The following is a 23,368-nucleotide window of genomic DNA, read 5'->3' on the forward strand; positions in this document are numbered from 1 at the left end:
AGACAGGCCAAGCAGTTACTGTTCAAACAGCAATGTTTAGTTGTACAACACATAAAGTCTAGCAACATTCACAGGACCACTTTGAGTGTCTGTTGGCTTGTTTTCAGTTGGGAAATTTAACCATAATGTCACCATAAGATTGGCTGGGACTGGTAACATTTAAGAAATGGGTCGTTCTTGCATCCCCTAGGCTTGGGCCTCTTGCTCCATCAGGACTTGGTTGTAGATGAATGGCCCACAAGTCACCAGCCTTTGAGCAAGTTGTGTCCAGGTGGAGGTGGTAGTGGGGTGGGCAAGGGGGTATTCTACAAAGACACAGTGTGTGGGGCAGTGGCAGCCAACATTCGCAAACATTCATGCATCTGATGGGGGCTTTGCCCTTCGTCAGGTATTTTCCATTAGCCTATAGCAACCACCTGTGGCCAGGTTAATTCATTACTCACATTAATGGGATGGGGGTGGGGATAGGAGTAAGCAGGGCAGCGGGGAAGACATCCCTCTTATTGCTAAGTGGACAGAAGGGTGCTATTTTTCTTCCTAGATTGTACATCTTATGGGGTTCTGGGGTTTTGTGTGTGTGTGTGTTGTTATCTTTTTAAATTTGGGGATAAGGAAGTCAACTCTAGCAATGTCTGTTGGGGAACACCACTGTTCCTCAGTGGCTGCATTATGGGGTGGGGAGGGTATGTAACCACACTCTGGGCCAGCCACAAGTGGTAATTTTTCAAAAAGTGGTCCTAGCCCTTGCTCCCCAACATCTATAGTGACCCACCCTTATGAATACTTTTAAGCAATGAAGGAGACACTCTTGTCCCACACTGGGGCTCACACAGCTGATCTCAATGAATCTGACAAGCAGAAAAAGTTGCTTTCTTGACCCTCTCAGGAAGTCAAGAGTAGCTCATGCAGATGAATGGACAGGGAGCAATGCCATTGCCCTTCAGGATGGTTACAAGTAGCTGGTATGGGTTTGCAAGGGCAGAAGCAGCTCTTGATGAGTTCTTTCACCCTACAGATGGACTGGGGCTGGCTGACACAGATGATGGAGTGGGGCAGCGCTGGCAGAACTCCATTCCACTGGGAGGAGAGCAGTGGATTAGATAAATGGAGGACGCAACTGTCCTAAAGAGACAGCTGGCCCCTCCCACCTGCTGAGGGCTGAGAGGGGCTGAGGCGGTGGGCTGGACAAGCACAGCGCTAAAAAGGGCTTGGCCCTGCAGCAGGACAGCCGAGAGGGATGGAGGGAGAAGCAGCACTTGAAATGGCCTTCATTCAGCCGTGGGGCAGGGGGTGGCTGGCACAGGAGGAAGGACAGTGCCCAGGAGGCCTTCTCCCTGCAGGGGAGTTGAGAACGTGGAGGTTGAGGTGTGGAGACCAGCAGCTGGCAGCAGACATACAAAACAGCTTCTCCAAGGGGAGCTGAAATCAAGGATCAGGGGTGCCTGGCACCATACTCCTATCAGCCTCTCCAATGCACACCACCCACACCCCTAGATCTTCCTCTGCTGGTCCCAGGTGTCCAGTCCCACGTCTCCACACAGGACTGCTCACTGGAGCAGCCAGGGATCCCTTTTCTGTTGAAATGTAGCAACCTCTGGGCTACAGCACTGCAGCTGTTCTATCTTGACAAGGGCCTACCCTGTAACTTTGTGAGCAAGAGAGGATGAGGGCTGGATTGGTAAATAAGCCTCCAGGAAAGACCGAGACCGTAGCTTTTGGATCCATGGTGATCTGATCACCCCACCTCTGTCTCCTGGTCCACTGAATCTTGGATCTTAAGTCTATGATTTTTCCTAGCACCTGAGTGATAAAGGACTGTGATTATAAATGCTGGGATTCAGAGGACCAGTTAAATACCTAGGTTGGACCAGGAGATGGGACAGGAGGTTGTATGAGGTTATTGTAAACAGTATCACTCGGTGTTTTCCCTTTCCTAAGGCTAAATTGTTTCCCTAGCCCCGAATTTCAGCAACCTTACAGATTAGAGGAAAAGAGTAACTTATTTATACAACCAACAGGGGAAATATCTGCATTAATAAATACAGGGCTTCAGGGAAAGGCAAGAAGAGGCTAAATGTATGGTGGCGGGTATCACTGGGAATGTCTACAGTAGGAGGGGAATCAGGGAAAAGCAGAGAAAGACAGACATAAATGTAATTAGCTTCACAAAAGTGAGGGAGAATTGAGAAGAGGTAAAATGGAAGTGAAGTATGTATGAGACAGGGAGCAACAGAGAAGCCAGCTTAGAACAGAGAGAAATCCAATGCAGGGAAGGGAGATGTGGTCTAAAATTTGTCTCTGAAGCCAAACCACCAAGAAACGTAAATATTGTATATTTTTTCTGATACTTCTTTAGAATTAGTTCTTCTAGAACTTAATGCCGTCGCAAAAGGTTCTCCCTTGACCAGCACATGTGCTTGCTTTCCCCCGGCCCTGGGACCCACATACTCACTGGGCTCCCTGTTTGCCTTGGCTGCCCACAAACTCAGGGCCCATTTCAGTGCTTGATTGCAGAAACTTTCTTCCCAATTCCTCGCTACGGCTCTGATTTCTCTAGTAATCTCAAGTTTCTGCTGTCCCATGCTTTTAGTTGTGATCGTATTTGAGGGTGGTCTAAAATCATTTTTGAAAGTAGACTGGGCATAAATTCTAAATATAGAAATGAAGCTACTAAAATGGATTAATCTAAAGAGCAGGGGAGAGGGAGGGAGGAAGGAATGTATGAAGAGAGGAGGGAGAGGGAGAAAGAAGATGAAGTGGGAAGCAACGCAGGCAACTGGCCCAGAAGCAGAAGCCAGGTGAGTCTGCAACGATGACACGGTGGTGACTTCGGGACAGTGAACACGACACAGACTGGAGGGTGGAGCTCCACTTCCTAGACATTAATTCTTTTTGCAGGAACCCAGCTCTGGCCTACTTCTCTGCTCTCCTATGACCTTCTTGTCCCCAGGAAGCCCTAGCCTTACCCTGACTTACAGGGAAGGTTGTCCTGAACTCCCTGCTCCCACCAGGTCTAGCTCTGCTGCCGCCTATCCCTGGAGAGTCTCTACAGCCCCAGTTTGTGGGCAGGTTCGGAGATAAGAGTTGCCTGTGGCTTACCTGCTCCCATCATTTCTAAGTGAACCCCCCACCCCAAGACCTCTTGAGTGAAGCACATGGCCTTGTTCTGGGACACAAGGAAAGGAGACAGATAATGGACAGTCATGGAGGAATCAAACTTACAAGGGACTTTCCAGGGAGGGCAATGAAAATAGCTCACCCCTGCATGCACACACACACAGGCGCACTCTCTCCCTCTCGCACACACACGATGTAGACAAGGTGCTCCACAAACACCAGACATGCCTGTGGGACAGAGTTGAAAGGAAGAAGGTGGTTGGCGGTGGTATTTGGGATGTGTGCATGTGGAGAAGTGGCTAAGTGTGATGACAGAGAAAGGGTCATCAGGGGTTACTGTCGTGGCTTTCCTCTGTGTCCACGCTCACCGGAGGGAGGCCTCCATTGTCATTGAGCCGCTTGGCCCTGTAAGTCTCATAGTGGATGTTGTGTGTCACTTCCTTGAGGTCCTGGAGGTGGGTCCTAAAGGACACAGGGTTTGAAGAAGACAGATGCAATTAGGGGCAGGAAGACACATACCTGAGGCTAATACATCCCTCTGATGGACACTGGACCCAGTGATTGGGACCCACTCCCAGGAGCCAGTGATGCTTCTACATCCCCTTCTGCTCCGAGGCCGGAATTGGAACTGGGCAGAAAGCTCTGTCAGACAGACCTGGAGACTCAGAAAGTGAATCTGAGCAGATGGCCCTGACCCGAAATAATTCAACTTGCCATCTGGGCTGAGGGTTGGCAGGGGGACATCTTACCTGATGACAAAGTCTCGAAGCAAGGCAAACTCACAGTGGTTGAGGTTTTCCACTATGAAAAAAACAAAACCAAACAAAACAGGTGGTCATTTCATTAATACAGCAACACCCAGGAGGTAGACTTCTATTCAGGTCATGGAGGCATTTCGGAGACAGCCAAAGGTTATTCTGTAACCCTTCCAGAGGTTTGTTCGCTTCCATGCACTGGATTTTATTCATTGAACAAATGTCTATTAAGCAGCTACAGTAGGCACAATGCTGTTCTAGACTCTGGAATAATAGCTAAGAGGGACTGTTATTTTTCCCATTTTATAGAAGAGAAAACTAATGCATAGGGATTGTAAGAAACTTGCCAAAGTCTAAGACATGGCTCCTATCCTTAAGGAGCTTAAAATCTGATTGGAAGAAAGTAACACACATAGAAAATTACAATTGAGCCATCTAAAAAAAAGTCATGCACTAGATGATAAATCCAATTCAACATAGATTAAGTACCTAGTATTTGCAAATCACTTGCCAAGGATTGTGGGAGCAGCACGAGGATTAAGACATGAACCCTCTAGAATCATAATCTAATGAGTGAGACAGACATTCTCATAAATAATTCCAATTCAAAGGAGATGATAAGAAAATGCCCTTAAAAAAACCCAACAAAGGGTCAAAGGAAAAGGAGACAATGTGAGACCATGGATGATCTTTGGTTTTGTTTTTTGGGTTTTTTTTGTTGGTTGGCTTTTTTGTTTTTGAGACAGAGTCTCACTCTGTTGCCCAGGCTAGAGTGCCATGACATCAGCCTAGCTCACAGCAACCTCAAACTCCTGGGCTCAAGAGATCCTCCTGCCTCAGCCTCCCGAGTAGCTGGGACTACAGGCATGTGCCACCATACCCGGCTAATTGTTTTTTTTTTTTTTTTTTTTTCTATTTTAGTTGCCTGGCCAATTTCTTTCTACTTTTAGTAGAGGCAGGGTCTTGCTCTTGCTGAGACTGGTCTCGAACTGCTGACCTCAAGCGATCTTCCCACCTTGGCCTCCCTGAGTGCTAGAATTATAGGCATGAGCCACCATGCCCAGCCAATCTTTGGTTTTGGAATCAAAATATCTGAGTTTGAAAAGCAAGTTTCACCACTAACAAGTTCTGTGACCTTGGGCAAGGCACTTAACCTGAGATGCCAGTGGCTCAGCGGCTTACATTCTGAGGACAGGAACACCTGCCTTGCTCCCCTCCTTAGGTTGTTGTATTGAACAAGATCATTACCGTGATTCTTTGACAACTTCCAAAACCATCAAGAACTGCCCAAGATCACATCCATTCATAACAACATGGAAATGGCAACATCTGAACAACCCTTCAGCAGCTTGTCAGATAACATCCCTTTCATGTGAAAACCTTTTTCTGGCTTTCCCAGTCCTTACTAAACTCCTCTAACTAGTTGAGTCAGTGCTAAATCAGTCTCATTGCTTCCTGCCTGTGTCATGTTCTCAATTAGATTGTAAGCTCCTTAAGGGCAGAATCTGGCTGGCATTCATTTTATAGCATATATTTATAGGTGCCCTGACCTATAGATGCTTAATAAATTGTCACTGGATAATTGATCAGTAGCCAGTTCTTCCAGAAGATGCATTGAATTACCTTCAATGATCCCCCAGGGAGTTTTTCTGCCGAGGACCCTCTTGCCATTCACTTGGTACTCCTTGTCACTTCCCACCACAGCGAAAGGCATGCTCTCCTGCTGTACAGGGACAGAAACACAAACCAGACACATATGCACAGTCCCCCTCCTACAACTTGAGCATCCAAGGGCAGGGCAGCATAGGGTCCTCTAGCCTTGAACCACACATTTCTGATGCTCATTTAGTAATACCTGCCTCTTGAAAACAGCACTGGCCTGGGAGTCAGGAGGTCAGGAGTCCTGGGTCCAACCCTGACTGCACCACTGCCTGGCTGGTTAACCTCAGTAAGTCAGCTTGCCTTCAACTTTAGAGCACTTCATACTTTTCACAGTGCTTTAACATATTTTTTGTTGCTATTGTCACAGTTTTAGAGACAGGAGCTCACCCAGGCACTTCTGGGTTCAAGTGATCCTCCTGCCTCTGCCTCCCAAGTAGCTGGGACTATAGGCACACACCACTGCACCCAGCTCACATGTCTCCTGTGATTTGGAACAACACTGAGTTAGCTAGAACAGACCTCTCTTAAACAATCCCCACCCAAGCAACAGCCAGACTCACCGAAGCTTTACACCATCTCCCGTGAAACCTGCTAGCAGATGCCCACGCCCACTGAACTTCCAGAGCGCGAAGCCACTTTACGATATTCGTGGGCACCTCTGCTCTGCCAAGTGGGTTGTTTGTTCATCAAGAACAAGTTGTTTGTTCCCATATCTATTTGCCTGCTTTGTATATTATTGTAATTGGATAAATTAACTAATATATAAATTAAAGACACATGCATGTGGAGAGTTGCTGCTCTGAAAATTGTGTCTGGGTACAGTAACTCACACCTATAATCCCAGTACTTTGGGAAGCTGAGGCAGGAGGACCACTTGAGGTCAGGAGTTCAAGACCAGCCTGGGCAACAGAGCAAGACCCATCTCTACAAAAAAGTTTTAAAAATTAGCTGGATGTGGTGGCACACGCCTGTAGTCCTAGCTACTTGGGATGTGGAGGCAGGAGGATGGCTTGAGCCCAGGAGTTCCAGGCTGCACTGAGCTATGATGGTGCCACTGCACTCCAGCCCAGAGAACAGAGTGAGATCCCATCTCCAAAATAAAAAAAAAAAAAAAAATTAAGTTGAATGTTTCAGAAAGACTTGATAAAGGTGCATTGTTTCACATTAAGAGTGGATTTATCCTCAAGGAAGAGGCCTTGGCTCTACGTGAAAAGAATGTTTAATGAATGTGATATATATGTGTTAAGCTATTTTAACTTAATAACTTCATAAAATCTTTAAACATTTATGATTTGTATACATCATTAAAAAAATCATTTTATTTCAATTGAATTTTTCAACTAACTGACCAACTACCAGTCTCAACTACATCAGATAGGGGGCTTCTGCTACAGTATCCACCCTGCTTGTTTTTTAGAGACAGGGTCTCACTCCATTGCCCAGGCTGGAATGTAGTGGCGCGATCATAGCTCACCGCAACCTCGCGCTCCTGGCCTCAAGTGATCCTTCTGCCTCGGGCTTCCCAACGCGTTGGGATTATAGGCGTGAGCCACCGCACCTGGCCAGATTATCCACTCTTGATGGAGGAGGAGACACAAGACCAAAACTGAGAGTGATATGTCTCAAGTTACAGTGGATTAATAGAAAAGCCCAGACCAGATCCCAGGATTCTGATGTGGAATCATAGAACTGTAGGAATTTAGAATTGAGAGGACCTTAGAAATCACATAGGCTGATGGTTTCCAAGCCAGATTCATGGAGCCTAAAGATTCTCAGCGGGGATGCTGGCGGCTGCTGTGGGGCAGGAAAAGCATCTCTGCTTGCATATTTTGTATATTGGAGTTCTGAGATTTAACTTTTTAAAAAGTTTAAAAGTTCTTTAGACACAGGAAGCCTATAAGCCACTCACCTAGACTAACTCCTACATTTTATAGAAGGGAAACTGAGGCAGGGTCTGCCTAGAGCATAGACTTCCCTGAACCCCAGCTGGATGCTTTTCCTGCCTGGTGCCCCTTCCATCACCCCCCACTCTGGTTTTGCCAGACCCTGTGGGGGAAGAGGAGGCTTTTGTGGGTCAGGCAAGGTGGGACAGGGAGTATGGCAGGAGATAAGCTGGTAGGCAGAGGAAGTACACAAACCCGTCCCAGGGGTTCCGGGGGGCATCTGTGTGATGAGCAAAGCCCCAGGCACCCACCCTGATTTTGTCATTCTCTGTCTTGTCCTCCAAATCTTCATCAAATTCCTTCTGGGGGTAGAATTCAATGCCATTTACTTCAAGCTCCTTGCGAACCTAGAGGCACGGAGGAGACGCAAGATAGCCAAGTGTCAAGACAACAGAAGAGGAGTTATGTGTGCATGAGCTGAAGTCGGAGAGATGGATCCCGCCTTCGATGATCCACAGTCATCTCTGAACTCCAAGACCCCGGGCAGCAGGAAGGTCCTGAGTAAATGCAAGGCCCAGTTACGTGATGACCACAGCCTAGCTCGAGAGGAGGACGAGTCCAGGGCTTCAGGCCCCTGGGTCCTCACAACCAGCTTGCTCGTCTCAGGGTCCTTAAGACTAAGATTTAGACAAGCAGCACAGCTGAGTGCAGATCTCACTGGGCAGTGCTCATGCCCCTACATGTTATGTTCCTGTTTGCAAGGAAGAGAGTTGAGGCCCTCCCCACCCCAAGCCTCTCGGTCTGCCCTCTTTCAAGGTCTTCAAGGTCAGCTTAAGTCTCACCTCCTCCAGGAAGCCATCCAGGACCCCTTCATTGTTCTATTTGATTGCAAATTTATTAAAGGAAGCAACTGTCTTTTCATTTCTCTGGAATCCCTCCCCTCCCCCAAGCCCCTACCCCAGGCATCCAGCACAGGGCTGAGCTTATAGAAGATGCCAATAAGGACTGGCTGGCAGTGGCAGTTGATTGACTGACTAGTCTAGTCCTTCAAGTAACCTAACATTTGAGGAGTGATCCTCATGTTCATGGTGATGCAGGTATTCAGTGGTCTCCACAGGTTGGCTTGGAGGGTGGAAAAGAAGCAGCTGGAGCTGCACCAACTCATTTCTATCATTGGTGCCCAGATACCACCAGCCTCAGCCTCTTTAATGGTTAAGTAGGAGCTGGGGTGGAGAGTTGGTGGGGGTGGGTGTCGTGGTGGGGGTGAAAGAATGACAAGGGCTAGGAGATGGCTTGGACCCAGAGGAGGGGAAGGAAGGGATGGAGACAGGAAAAGGAGAAAGGGGGCCTTCTCACCCTTTGCTTGAATTCAGACTTCTCCTCCAGGGTCATGGTGTCAGCCTTAGCAATGACAGGGATGATGTTCACAACTTTGCTGAGGTGTTTCATGAACTCGAGATCAAGAGGTCGCAAGCTGGGGCCCAGAGAAGGTGGGATGTCAGAGCCACCTTGCCCTCCCCCACTCGGCCACTGCCACCGCTCCAGGGCACCGTTGGAGAAGAGGACTGGGCTGGCCACTGGCTGAGGCCAAGGGGCTGCCCACTCTCCTCTCTGACACACACCCAACTGCCTCACTCTCTGCAGAGCAGTCACGCCATTTCCCTTTTCCTTCCTCAGTTCCCACACAAATCCTGCCTGTCTTCGAGCCCCCTCAAACCAACCCTCCATGGCATCTCTTCTGACCTAGGGATTTCTTTCTTCTGGGAACATCTGTGGACTGCTGGCCTCACCCATATGTCCCTGTGTTCTGGTTGCTAGTGTGTGTCCTATTTTGCCTCAGCCCAGCCCCCACAGTTAGTCCTGCTGGGCCCAACTGAGAGCCTTGCCCCTCCCAGAACCTGAGGGCCCAGCCTGCCCCCTGCCCCAGGCTCTGGGGCCACAATCTGGCTCTGTTTTGCAACCAGGGACTCATTAAGTCAGGCTGCCTGATGGTTCACTCTGACCCGGGTCAAGGCCTAGGGAAGGACCTCTTATTGAGTCCCTGGGCCCAGCCCAGGGTTTTTGTTTCATATCCCTGCTCCCTGTGTCACTGAACACCTGCTCAGTATCTGGTTCCTATAAAATTTGGGGTCTCCCTTGCTTGTGCCATCCTCTTAAGCACTGAATCTGGCCCAGCAGCTGGGCTTAGTAATGAGTTATGAGATGCACACCCCCGCAGGAAGGCTGCATGCTGGCCTGCTGGGATCCCCATCCTCTGCCTGCTCCTGGCATTTCCTGCATGGGGCCCACCTGTCACTCATGACTGGAGTTCCCAGCACACTCCACTTGTGGTCGCCCTTCCTTTCTAGACACCTGGCTCCTCGTGCTGGGTTGGCCACCCTCCAAGTGCATATAGCTAGCTGGGTTCCACATCCCACCAAAACACCAGCCCAATCCAGAAGCCCTGTCCCCACCTCCTTGGGGCAGTTCTCTCTGCTGGCACAGTCTTGTTGTGGTGCTGGGACAGCAGTGGGCAAGAGGGTGGCTGACATTGGTCAGCTTTAACTTCCTAGCAAGAAAGTCAGACTTTCTTGTGGGAAGCCTGGGGAACCCCAAAGTTACAGGGCCATGACTATATTCCAGCCCACCTGGCCCTCCCTAGCTGAGTCAAGATATAAATTATCCAATCCAGAATGGGGGCAGCTGATGCAAACCAGAGCCAGGCCCAGCAACAGGGGTGGGTTGGTACATACGAATGTCCCGTGGGGGAGATGAAGTAGAGGCAGCAGTGGACACGAGTGTCAGGGATGCGCTTCTTCCTGGCGATGTTCACCTCCTCCTTTAGGAACTTCTCGTACTGCTCATTGATGTACTTCTCAATGGGTTCCCAGCTGAGGGGTGGGGAAAAGTAGGTGGGTGCATCAGGACAGGACCTGGGAGCGCAGCTTGGGCATGCTTAGGTAGCAATCGCCTCATACCCCTCTCATTTCCCACCTCCCCTGGTGGGTCTAGGATACCTGCTGGCAGATTCTCCCTCAGCACCCCTCACCATGGCTTTCCTGGCTGGTTAGTAAGCAAGGGTGGAACTTCCCAGGGGATCTAGCTTCTGCCTAGGCTATGGGAAACTGCAGAGAGCATGGAGGAACTGATCCGTATTCATTCTCAATGTGAATGAATCTGCAGCATGTGAAGTATCTTCCTAGCAGAGTGTTTAGGGTGAAAATCTCAGAGGCAAACAGATACCAGTTTTCATTGTTGATCTGGTCTCCAAAGCCCGGGGTGTCGATGACAGTCAGCTTCATTTTGACACCGCCTTCCTCTATCACTGGGGGCGGGGGGGGGTGGTGAAAAGAAAAGGTATCAGAGAGGTCAGTCCTGCAGCTGACCCCAGGTGCCCTGCAGCCTGCTAGCCAGGGAGACCCAGGCCTCTTATTTTCTTCAGGACCAATTGTTGGAGAATTTGAGTTCAAGGGTCTTTCTCACCTCAACACCTTCCCTCATGCTGTTCCCTGCACCTGGAATACCCTCCTCCTTTCTACCTGTCTAAATCCTACCCATGCTTTATCATCTAGCTCAAGTCCCGCTTCTTTGCATTCCAGCACCCCCCTTCCTGAACCAGCAGTCTAAGGAGTTTGCTTCATAGAGTATAGTGCTCAATTCTGTTGCCTTAGGTTGCCTTTCGTTTGTCTTACTCCCTAATAAGCCCCATTATTTCCCCTTTCTGGCAGAGGTCCCCTCTGAACAAAGCCCACCAGGGTCCCTGCCTGGTCCTCACCATGCCCAATAGCTTTGATCTCCACCGTCTTGGGGATCTTCTCCTCCCGGTTCCAGCTGGAGGCCTTGCGGCTCACTTGGGATTTGAAGAGTGTGTTGACCAGTGTTGACTTGCCCAGTCCACTTTGGCCTGCGGTAAAGCAGGAGGAGGAGGTAGGGAGACCCCACGTCCACCTCCTGAGTCTAACAGCCCCCCATGAGCTTACAGAATTCTAGAACTGTAATTCAGGCCAACTGCCCGTGTGACCACTCCTTGGGGGATGCAGAGGCTGCATGGGGACAGCAGGCAGGTGGGAACGGCTTCCTGCTTACTGGAGAAGGCCATGGGAAAGCGTCAATTGGATTCCACATTCTCTCTTTCCTGGAGCCCCAGGACCACTGGGAAAGGGGACAATTCCTGCATCTGTCTGGTGTAGCAGTTTTTTGTTTTATTGGTTTGGTTTTTTGCTTAGGTTTTCACTCCTTAATAATATTAAAAGTAAAAAGAGAATTACCTTGCATTCTGATACTGCCTCATAGTGCATAATGCATGTTCACACCTGTTAACCAAATTCATCTTTGTACCTGCCCTATGAGTCCTGCAACAGAGCTATCTTTATCCCCAGTTGAGATAGATGGTCCTAGAGAGATTGATCCTCTTCTAACATAAAACATGTACAAAGCAACATAACTAATAAATGTGACACCAGGAACTTGGACCCAAAGAACCTCTTGGCTCCATATCCATTCTTAATTCTAGTGTAGCAGTTTTTTAAATTGTGCTCCCAGAAGCCCCAGTGTCCTGTGAAGATACACGAAGAGAGGCCACAGCCCCCACCTCCACTGCCTTCACTATGGCACTCTTTTCACCTGGTTTCCACATGCAGTTTTGCAGAAGATTTCATCTCAAGGAAAAGTTCCACAGCTAAAAATCGTTTGAAAACCACTGGTCTGGGCAGTGCTTCTCAAACTCTAACGTGCACAAGAATCCCACAAGAAAGCCTTGCAACCGACAAGCAGTGTCAGAATCGCCTGCCGCTTTTAGGACATGCAGAATCTCAGGCCCCACCCCAGACCTGTGATTTAGAATCTGTGTTTTAACTGGGCTTCCAGAGGAATCATATGGACAGTAAAGTCTAAGGAATGCTGGCCTAGAGCATTCTTGTGGAACATTAGAAAAAGAACCAGGCTGGGGAGTAAGGGCCTAGGGTTCTAGACTCAATGGTGCTACTTCCCCTGAATGCCTTTGGATTAGTCATGTTTGCCCCCCTGGGCCTCAGTTTCCTTACTGATGGGATGGTGGGGACAGAGGGAATTGGAAGATACCAGGGATGACAAATAAGGTGCATTTCTCCTTCCAGCTGACCAGCTGGTGGTAGCCACCTGGACTACTATGTTAAAAAGGCTACATCTGGGCTCAGGACTGAACATGTGCCATGACTGTCCAGCAATGTCTGTCAGGAGCACCACTGGAAAGAGAAGTGGCTCCCAGGTCTTGAATTTGCCATTCTTGGTCTGGGATGTTTTCTAAGGTCATTTGTTCATTAAGTATTCTTTTTTTTCTTTTTTTTTTTTGAGATAGAGTCTCGCTCTGTTGCCCCGGCTAGAGTGAGTGCCGTGGCGTCAGCCTCACTCACAGCAACCTCAAACTCCTGGGCTTAAGCGATCCTACTGCCTCAGCCTCCCAAGTAGCTGGGACTACAGGCATGCGTCACCATGCCCAGCTAATTTTTTCTATATATATTTTTAGTTGGCCAGATAATTTCTTTCTATTTTTAGTAGAGACGAGGTCTTGCTCTTGCTCAGACTGGTCTTGAACTCCTGACCTCGAGCGATCCTCCTGCCTTGGCCTCCCAGAGTGCTAGGATTATTATAGACGTGAGCCATTGCGCCCGGCCCATTAAGTATTCTTGAGTGCCAAGTGCTGTCCTAGAAGTAGAGGTACAATAGTGAACAAGACATCATTCTTACCATCAAGGAGTCATTTTTGTGTGAGAGAGACCAAAACATGAGCAGAAAATTACAATATGTTGCAATAACCACCATGAATGAGATAACCACAGAACACAGCACTGCAAAGGGAATCCAATCCAGTCTCTCTGGGATCAATACAAACTTCTAGGAAGATGCAACAACTAAGCTAAAACCTGAAAGATGACTTCAAATGAGCCATGAAAAGCAGGAAGGGAGTTCTAGAGAGAGGGAACAGCAAATGCAAAGGCTCAAAGGTAGGAAAGAGCATGGCAAGTCAAGAACTGTTCCTTATGAGTGAGGAGTAGAATGCTAGATGCGAAGTGGTCAGAGATGAGTTAGAGAGGTAGTGCCAGGACAAACTTGGTGTCTAAACATATCCTGAGTTTAAAAGAGAGTTGCTAAAGAGATTTAAGTAAGATGGGAGACTTGATGAGTTTTGTAAGTTGGAAAGATTCTTCAGGCCGGGCGTGGTGGCTCACACCCGTAATCCTAGCACTCTGGGAGGCCAAGGTGGGCGGATCGTCGGAGCTCAGGAGTTTGAGACCAGCCTGAGCAAGAGCAAGACCCCATCTCTACTAAAAAAAAAAAAATAGAAAGAAATTAGCTGGACAACTAAAAATATATATATATATATAAAAGTTAGCTGGGCATGGTGGCGCATGCCTGTAGTCCCAGCTACTCGGGAGGCTGAGGCAGTAGGATCGCTTGAGCCCAGGAGTTTGAGGTTGCTGTGGGCGAGGCTGACGCCACGGCACTCTAGCCCAGGCAACAGAGTGACACTCTTGTCTCAAAAGAAAAAAAAAAAAAAAAAGATTATTCAATCACTGGTGGACAATAGATTGGAGAGAAAAGGAGACAGAGAACCAGTAGGGTCAGTGCCACTCCAAAGTGTGGCCTGTAGCCCACCTGCCAGGGTCCATGAACCATCTGCTACCAGTTTGTACCAAGAGGTAAATCAACTATGTCACTGAGCACACTGTTCAGGTCAGCTGATGTTTTTTATAACAAGACATTCCAGATGATTTACACTCTGGCCCAAGCTCCAGCTGAACTTATCTTGCTGCAGGTCAGCACTCTGAGCTGCACAGTGTCGGGTGACCATGGCAATCCAGGTGAGAAACCTAGCTCGTCCTAGGGTGGCAGCAGGGGAGATGGAAGGAAGTGAGCAGATGTAAGAGATATTGATGAGATAAAATGGACAGGACCTGATGGTTGATTGAATTGGAGGATAAAGGAAGAAGAGGAAAGAAGGATGATGCCCAGACCCCTGTTTCAGCATGGAGGGAACGCCTCACTGAGATGGGGCAAAGGTGCTTCTTGCTCTTACATTCTGTGACCCTACTCAGTAACCAAATCCCTGGAAATTCTCTTGGAGTTCTAAAGCACTACAAAAGATAAAAAATAAGACCACCCTTCATCCCATCTGCCCACCAGCTCTTGGAAATAGAGGACATTGATGATTCTCCAGTGTCTCAAACCTGAAAGCAGGAGCAAGCAAAGCTGCCTGCATACACCCAGCTGGTGGTGGGGCCAGGCTAGCCATGCACCCCAAGCTCCCACCCCTGGATCAGCTGGTCTTGAGGGGAGAAAGGGGTCAGGCCTTTGTGATCAGCATGGTGAAATGCTCCCTTCTAGGAAAAGCTCATCCTAGAGAAGTCAACACTGAGGCCGTTCTGGGGAAAGAAATGTGATCCTCCATGCTGCCCACCACAGGCCTCCAGTGACCCCATGGCTCTCCATACCAACGACCATGATGTTGAAGTCGAAACCGGTCTTCATGGTCTTCTTGCGCATCTGCTCAATGATGGTGTCGATGCCGATGTAGCCCAGCAAGTTGGAGTTGATGCTGACGGGCTTCATGGGCACTGCCGGCTTAGGCCTGGGCTCAGGCACCAGCTCTGACATGGCTGCGTCCGTCCTGGTCTCTGGGAATCCTGCAAAGCCAAGGTGGGAGGGGGCAGAGGGGTGGGCAGGAGGAGAGCAGAGGTCACATGAAGGCCACAGTATTTTTCTTTTGATACAGAATCATATGGAGCTGGGACTGGAGGGGATACTAATGTCATCTAGTCCAGGTCCCTCATTTCATAGACGCAGAGACTGAGGCCTAGAGAATAAACGACTCTCAGGAACACAGAGCAGAACAGTCAGATACAAAATCTGGACCAGTACTAGGTTCCCTAGCTGCTGGGCCAAAACACCACACCTGTGTGTCTAACCAGGGTTTCTCCACCCTGGCACTACTGACATTTGGATAAATCCTTCTTGTGGGGGTGCTGGCCAGTGCATGTGGGATATCTAGTGACATCCTTGGCCTCTACTAGATACCAGTCATAGCCCCCCAGTTGTGACAATCCAAAGTGTTTCAAGACAGTACCAAATGTCCCCAGGTACAGCAACACCACCCCAGTTGAGAACCACTAGTCTAAGAAATGTCTGAGGTTATTCAGAACTGAGTCCTGCAGAATCCTGGACTGATCTATTGACTGTCACTGGCTTCAGCTGCTTCATCTTTTAGAAGCAAACAGGGCTACCTTCCCTGCAGAGTGGGCATCCACACCCATCTCCCAGCCTCGGTGTCCTCTCTGTTCCATGAGCACCGCTGCAAAGTAGGGGTGTATGTACCTCAGACACCCTCCCATAGTTTTGAATCTGTGGGACCAGGGGCCAGAGGGGAGGAGACGAGAACCAGATGAGAGCCATCACTTGCCTAAGATGACACAGTGTGCTCCTGGAATGGTGGGTGGCAGAAGAAAGGAGAGGCTGAGGAACCAGCCGCTCCCAGTGGGGAAAGGCAGGTGTCCCTCTGGGTCTGGCAGAAATCTGTGGGCTTCCTTTGCTGGCCACTGCCCACCAGGGAAGGTTGCAGGATAGAGCAACTCCATTTCCCCATCCATAGAATGGGTGGGGGGAAAGAGCCTGGCTCTGCCACTCGTCACCTCTGTGTGTGAGCAGAGGGAGCCTGCTTCTTCCTCTGTAAAATGCTAGGATCATGACTAGGGCTGTGGTGAGCACTACACGATGATGCTTAGGAGCACTGAGCGCCGTCCTCACAGTCCCAGACCTTCCTGCCCCTGCCCCTTTCAAGTCCCCCAGCTTGTCTAGAGGGGAATGAAACGGTGCATGTGAAAGCACTTGTCAAAGGGAGGTGCCCCACATGCTAATTACACAAGCACCATTATTAGACCCCACGCTCTCTCGAGGACACCCTCCGGCTTTGCCGTTCTAGAATCCTATGGTTCACAACTACAGCCCTGAAGAGCCTCAGCCTTACAGCGAGGCCCCATGGAGCAGCAGATGGGCAGGAGGGAGAGGGGACAGCAGTGCTCCCTCCCACCCCTAAACCCAGCCAGGAGTCTGCCCTTGTCCCCCACCACCTGGTCCTTCCACCAGTACTGGCAAGACCCTCCCTCCTGATGAGAAACTGTTCTTTCCTTTGTCACTCTCAGGCACAGCCAAATCTCACAAAGCCTCGGGACCTCCCCAGGGCCTGGTGTGGCTCTCTCTTGCATCCCAGGAAGCTGTTGCCAGCCAGGAAGCTCCAGACGGCAGCAAGATTGGCTCAGCCCTGCAGCAGCTGACTCTCAGCAGCCTGGCCCTGCTCCTCCACTCTTGCACGTGGCTCACAGCCCCACTCGGCACACCTGCACTGGGGCCACTGCCCCATTTTCCTTCCCCAGCTGCTCTGGCAGGCTGGCTTCTGCACGGCCCTCAGGCCTCTACAGCGGGGCACATTGGGGCTCCACACCTGTGTTGTGAGATAGACGTACCTGGGGTGGGGGTGGGGAAAGTGAGTCTGGTATTTATTTATGAGGGGTTTTGTAGGTATTCTCATAAAGTGTGTGTCCTCACCATGGCCTTCTCAGCCCGGGCCGTTAACTGCAGCATCCTACAAGAGCACTCCCAAAAGACAGACCCTGACTAAGTTGCCAGGTTCCCAAGCAACTTCTAGGGGGCTGCAGCAAGCCTGCCGCAGGTCCAGGACACAGTGGCTCTCACTTTCATTCTTCTACTAAGCACATACGAGCACCCATTGTGTGCACTATACAGAGCACCTGCTGGCAGGTCAGCCCCCTCCCAACTACATGCCAATTACATGCCAGGCACATGCTGACAACAGCCACCTATCAGTCACAAGTACTATAAACATGCTGCAGGTCACTGTGCCCCATCCCGCCCCTGGCTGAGTCCTACTCCGCCTTACCCTTCAGCTCCAGTGCTGCCCCAGGAAGGCCCTCCTGTCTCACGGAATGCCTCGGCCCGCTGTGGGCACACTGGCACTCATCACACTCACTCACTCACTCATTCCATCCCATCCAGTCCATTTCATATGCTGTCAAATGGGGGTCCGCTCCAGCCAAGCCCTAGACTAAATGCCAAGGACACTTTTGTACTCCAGACAAGGTCGTGGCCCCTGAAGGCCCACTGTCTGGCAAGGGAACCTGACAAGTTCACGAAGACGTCTAGAGCACAGAACAAATGCTGCCCTGGAGCTGGATTCTGCAGCTCCGTCCTCTCGCACTACAGCTCCCTGGTCCTACCATGCTAACCTCAGATGGCCAGCTGACCCAGGCTTGAGTCCTGGCTGCCTGACCTCTGTGAGCCTCAGTTTTCTCCTCAGAAAAGTGGGGGTGGTACCTACCTTGCTAGGTGGCTGGGAAGGTGATACAAAACCATGGACATAAATTACCTGGCACTGAATATGTGCGAGTTCCCACCCTTCTTCAGGGCAGAGGCCATGTCTTATTGATCTCTGTGCCCCAATGTAACTAGCATACCACAGGCACTCAGCAATGAATGAACGAATAAATGAAAACCCCAGGAGGAACAGGTGTCACTTCAGAGCCATCACCTTTCTTTTCCCTCAGATGCTTCTCCCTGTACAGAGCAGCCAACCCCTGCCCAGCAAATGGCTGGCCACAGTCTCCGGTTAAGAGACCTCCTCCCTCCCGGCAACAGCGATCAGAGTGAAGAGCTCAGGATGGAGTCACAGCAGGACGCAGCTCAAGTATGCCACCCTGGCTAGGTGGTCCTTAGTGCCCCCACTAAGCTCCCAGCTCTCCCATGGTCCCTGGAGAAGAGGGGATCTGTCTGCAGCACCCTCTGCCAGGAGCTACAGACCCCATCGGTGCTCCAGGGAGAGGCACTGTCACCTGACTCAGCTCTGGTGGAGTCCCCCACAGAAACAGTACCTCATTCCCATGCTAAGCGGGGACCCTCGTGCTTTCTTTTACAGGCAAATGAATGGCTTTGTCTTTGTCTGGCCCAGGGACCCCACCCCTCTATTGAGAAGGTGGCAGTTGGAGGAGGGGACCTTTCCAAAATAGCACCTGCCACCCTGGCTTAGTGCTGGCCCCCCTCTTCCTTCTCTCCTGAGCTGGGGATCTTCCCCAGCCCCCAGCAGCCTTCAAGACCCCACCACCGCCCGCAGAGACACTTCCAGTCCACCCCAGCTCCAGGCCTGGGCTCTCGGAGGAATCACAAAAGATATTAGTCTTTCCCCATTGGCAGTAGCAAAGGACACCCCCTTCCCCCATCCCAGTCCTCTGGAGGCCAGCGAGTTCCCTTGGAGACCACCAGCTGGTGCCTGTCTCAGCGTGTGCCTGCGGAAGGAGGGGAAAAGGGGATTTGTGTCAGCGCACAGGTCTCTTCTCTGACCGTACGTGGCCCTGGTACCTGTGCCTGGTGTATGTGTGCGTCTTGGTGTATTCCAGCGTGGGGCTTTCTGTGCGCATCTGTGTCCGTGCTTGCGTATCCGTGGCCCCCTGTATCTCCCCGCGTCCTGTGTGTGCCTTTCTCCAAGATTTTATCCCTCGAGGTATATGCCACCGTGTGTGCGTGTGTCCGCGCATATGTCACCGCGCGTGGGCTCCGCGGCGCAGCAACCCTCCCCCTGGTAGCACCGCCCGCCGCGCTTTTCGGGGCCACAGCCTCCTCCTGGAGGGCGCCGCTGGCCCGGTCGGCCGCCCTACCTTTGGACATGAATCCTCCTTTGTCTCTGTTCCTCCGCGAAGATGCTCGGGGCGCGGGGTTGCAAGGCTGAGCAGGGCGCGGGCTCCCCCTGGGCCGAGCGGCCCCTGCAGCCGGGCCTCGCCCCTCGGCGCTCTCCGCCCACCCGCCCAGCCCGCGGCCCCGCCGCGCCGCCCCTGCGCCCCGCGCCGCCGCGCCCGCCCGGGACTTCGCCTCGGCTCGCTCGGCGCCGCGCTGCTCCTGTCCGCGCGCACCGATGCCGCCGCCGCCGGCCGCCGCCGCTGCCACCCGCACCACGTGACCCGTGCGCCCGCCGACCCGCCGAGGGCCCCTCCCCCTCCCGCGGCGCCAGCGCCCGCACATGGGAGCCGGCCTTAGGTCCCGGCTGCGGGCGCCCAGCAGGCGCGCAGAACGCCGTGCCTGCGGGCTCCGGGTGCCCGCATCTGAGGCCCGGCCCCTTACCCTCTGGGCTGGGGACGGTGGGGGGCGCAGGGGACCAGTGGCAGCTGCCCACGGCCGTGCGCGCGCGTGAGTCACGCGGTGGTTGGGATGCTGCGCTGGCTCGCCGCGGTCCTGCCCAGGCCCGGAGCCTGTGGAGCCCTGAGTCGGGGCCCGGGTTCCAGGCGCTGCTCCGAGATGATGAGCCCTATAACCTTGGGCTAGTCAGGAACTTCCCTCAGCCTCAATTTATCCATCAGAAAAATCTTTCCTGCATTCGGTCAACATAAACGGACAGTACATTGCCAGGCCATGGGGCACAGGGATGAGGATGGCCATCCCTGCCATCAAAGGTTCTGGGTCTAGTGGAGGAAACAGGAAGCTGGATTGTCCTAGTGCAGGGGGTTGGGGTTTGCACAGGGTACTGTGGGTGCAGGCATGTGGGCACCCTGGGGAGAGAGAGGTTGTGGAAGATCTTCTGGAGAAGGTGAGGGCCGAGATGGGAAAGCCAACGGAGGCAGGAGGGAAGAACGAAAGGGCATCCTGCACAGAGGCCAGGAGGAGGCCCAGAGGTGAGAGCTGCGTGGTGTTGGTGACCAACCCAGAGCTCTTGGGTGCAGCTGAAGCAGAGAAAATTCCAGAGAGGTACATAGAGTTAAGAGGCTGGAGAAGTCCGCAGCCTTGGATGCTAGGCTGGGGAACTGGACTTCAAGGGAAGGTAATGGTGAGTCATTGAGGAATATTAAGCCCAAAGTGCTGCCATCCAGGATGTGAGGCCCTGTGGCAGCTGTGTGGAAGGGGGAGGGAGGTGGCCTCACAGGGGCAGAAGGATGGAAAGGAGGGACAGACAGACAGACAGCTGGATGAGCTTGCGAGAGAAAGATGAGGGAAAGGAGGACACCCAGGTTTCTAGTCACAAGACAGAAGGTGGGCGCTGCCTGCGGCTAAGGGAGTGAGGTCAGGGAGGCAGGCGGCAGTTCACAAAGAAAAGGGAGGCCTGTCTCTGGACATGTCCAAGAGATGTCTGGGTAGAGGAGTCCAGCAGGTGGTGGCTGTCCCTGTCCACCTTTCAGGAGAGAGGGCCAGGCTGAACATGGAGGTTGCACAGGGAGACCAGAGCCGGGGTGAGGTCCCCTGTCTGAGTGCGCAGAGCAGGATGAGAAGGGATCCAACAGCCCAAAGACCCGATTCAGGTACTGGGCTGGATGCTTGCCATGTACTTTTCCAGACCCGGAATCTCTGAGCCTTTGAAATGTTGGGAATGAGGCTGCCCTATGCAGAATTCCAGGATCTGGGTTCCAGTCAGCTTACTGCCATCAACCAGCTTTGGTGTGACTTTAGGCATGTCACAAACTCTGAAACCAAATGAACTTCTGGCCCTTGTGTTGACCTGTTTATCGTTCCGTGTAGGACTTCCATATATATTAGCACAAGTCTCCAACCTACCTTTCAGGACTAAAGGGCTAGGGGTGAGGGACCAAGGAAGAGACTTCCAGCTAAGGCACCTTCTGAGCAATAGATACCTTCCTAAAAGGCTGAGTGTGAATGGATTTAGAAGGTCTCAGGTGCAGTCACTATCTCACACTCAGAGGAGCGCTGCAGTGGCGAGCACTGTTAGACAAATCACCGCTTACTCAAGCACTGGTCAGTATTTTCACATAGGAGGTTTGGCTTTAAAGCTGGCCTCACCTACTGATCACCTGATTATTCCCACTCTTCAGGAAACAACGAAACAACCCTGGGAGATGCTAAAGGGAGGACTCAGCATAATCACTGCTCCACAAGTTATCCAGTAAACTTTCCTTCTGACGTCTGACCAGTAAGTTAGGACCCAGCTCAGGGTATCCCCTCTGTGTTCAACCCGTCAACCCCTATACCCTTTTCCCCCAAAACCCATTCAACTCTGACCTTAGCGTCCTCCCTCCCTTTCCCAGTTCTCCAAGCATGACCCACTTCCATACACCCCCTGCCCTCCAGCAGCCCAGTGCATCCCCAGCCCATCTCTCTGCATTTACCTTTGCATTCTCTGGCCAGGTCCAGAGTGGCAGTCTCTGTGGCTTGGTCTAGGGCAGCACCTGTTGCAGGGTGGTCCAGGGCTGGGGCTGTGCTTCTGCTTGACATCACCAGGCAGGTAGCAATGTCCAGTGTGGTCAGATCATTAACCCTGTCCAGTGGGGTCTCCCCAGTGGCTGGGTCTGGGGTGACTGGTACAACTGAACCCATGGCTGTGCCCAACCTGCTTATGTCCAAAGCAAGAGAATCCATAGCTGTGCCCAGCTTGGCTCTGTTTGCTCTCGCCAAAGCCATGGCTGTTTCCAACCCAGTTGTGCCCACCGTAGCTATGGTTGTACCCAGCTTGACTGGCTCTGGTATTGCCAGATCCATGGCTGTACCCCCTGCAGTCATATCTAGCTTGGTTGTACCTGCTGTAGACAAGTTCATGGCTTTGCCTAATTTGGCTGTAGCTGCTGTAGCCATAGTTTTGCCCAGCTTGTCTGGCTCTGGGGTTATCAAATCCATGATCATGCCTGGCTTGGTTGTCCCTACTGTAGTCAAATTCTTGGTTGTGCCTGCTGTAGACAAGTTCATGGCTTTGCCTGATTTGGCTGTGCCTGCTGTAGATAAGTCCATGGCTGTGCCCAGCTTGGTTTTCAGAGCAGGGAACTCTGTGCCTGTGTCCAATCTGGGTGTGTTTGGTGTGGCCAAATTGGTAGCCAGGCTAGGTCTGTTGGTGGCCACTGTGGCTAAATATCTGGCTGTATCTGTCCTTGTGTCCACAGCATTCAAGTTCATAGTGGCATTGGCCCTTTGGGGACGCACCCGAGGTCTGGGGATACCCCTGGACCGGGTCTTGCCTCTTGCCGAAGCAGCTCTGGTAGGCATGTGGGCAGTCACGGGGACAGGGCGCCCCCGACCTGCTGGGTCTGGCCCTGCAAGGACTGGCTCACTCCGGGCTAACTGGGATTGGAAAGGTAAGGCCAGGTGTGAACTCACCAGAGGCTTCTCCACTGTGGGCATCCTGCTGTGTGTGGTCAGAAGCGGGTTCCCTGGGCCCTTGGAGTGGACCCTGCTCCCTGGTGTTAGGGTCACAGGTAGTGAGCCTGAAGCAGACAGCCTCCCTCCTTCGTGGGTAGCAGCCTTCTTTCCTGGGGTGGGTAACTCTTCCCAGTGAGAAAGTAGGGGCTCCAGGGGCCGCGGCTGGCTGTTCTGACGGAGCGTTAAGGAGATGCAGCTGAGCTTCCTGGGCACAAGGCTGTTGGCAGGCAGGGGGCTCAGGGAAGCCCCTGGGACAATGCCAGTCTCCTGTGGGGGTACACTCTGGGCCTTGGTTCCAAGGCCTGGTCGGCTGGAAGTCTGTGGGATATGGCTTTGGGGGAAGGCATCCAGATGGATAGTCTTCCTGAGGACAGGGATGAGGGGGGACGCTCCTCCAGGGAGCCTTGAGGGGCGGGTAGGGCACCCCAGCATGTGACTGTGGGAGAAGGAGGTTCCAGGGCCTGGGCCCCCATGCGGCTGCATCTCTGGAGGAGCAGGAGCAAAGCTGTGGTCCATCCAGGCCTTTTTTCTTTCCCTGAGGCAATCAACAGACAGAAAGGGCCAGGCAAGGGTGAGCTGCTCAGGCCTGCATGTCTCAGCCTCCCCCTCCAGACCAGCAGCTAGCACTGCCAGGTCTGAAGGGGGCTTGTTTTGGGGACTGTCCAGTCTCCTTAGTGGAGTACACATGTGTCTTCCTCCAGTCCTCCTACAGCTCCTACCTACTGCAGACTCACACACACCCAGCCAGCTCCCACGTGGAGGACTGCCGTGCGTGCCAAGAACAGGCTGCCCTGGCAGAGGGAA

At 51.9% G+C, this 23,368-nt stretch overlaps 1 protein-coding gene across 9 annotated transcripts; it reads right to left on the reverse strand.

Moving 5' to 3' along the window:
• Positions 1-15: 15 nt before the first annotated feature.
• SEPTIN3 (septin 3) lies at positions 16-23,099 on the reverse strand. 9 transcript variants are annotated; one of them, XM_045554780.1, is made up of 12 exons: positions 21,979-23,099; positions 21,544-21,936; positions 14,866-15,057; positions 11,172-11,300; positions 10,640-10,721; positions 10,150-10,287; positions 8,774-8,891; positions 7,729-7,824; positions 5,496-5,595; positions 3,867-3,918; positions 3,486-3,579; positions 16-1,334 (listed from the first exon to the last, which is right to left on the reverse strand). In XM_045554780.1, the coding sequence occupies exons 1-12, from the start codon at positions 23,078-23,080 to the stop codon at positions 1,269-1,271; spliced, it is 2,562 nt and encodes an 853-aa protein (XP_045410736.1). In that variant the 5' UTR covers positions 23,081-23,099; the 3' UTR covers positions 16-1,268. The 9 variants fall into 9 exon arrangements, with proteins under 9 accessions (XP_045410736.1, XP_045410738.1, XP_045410737.1 ...); XM_045554782.1 differs by lacking the exon at positions 14,866-15,057; XM_045554781.1 differs by lacking the exon at positions 11,172-11,300.
• Positions 23,100-23,368: the final 269 nt, after the last annotated feature.

The sequence above is a fragment of the Lemur catta genome, chromosome 6 (assembly GCF_020740605.2).
Source record: "Lemur catta isolate mLemCat1 chromosome 6, mLemCat1.pri, whole genome shotgun sequence".
Lineage (NCBI taxonomy): Eukaryota > Metazoa > Chordata > Mammalia > Primates > Lemuridae > Lemur > Lemur catta.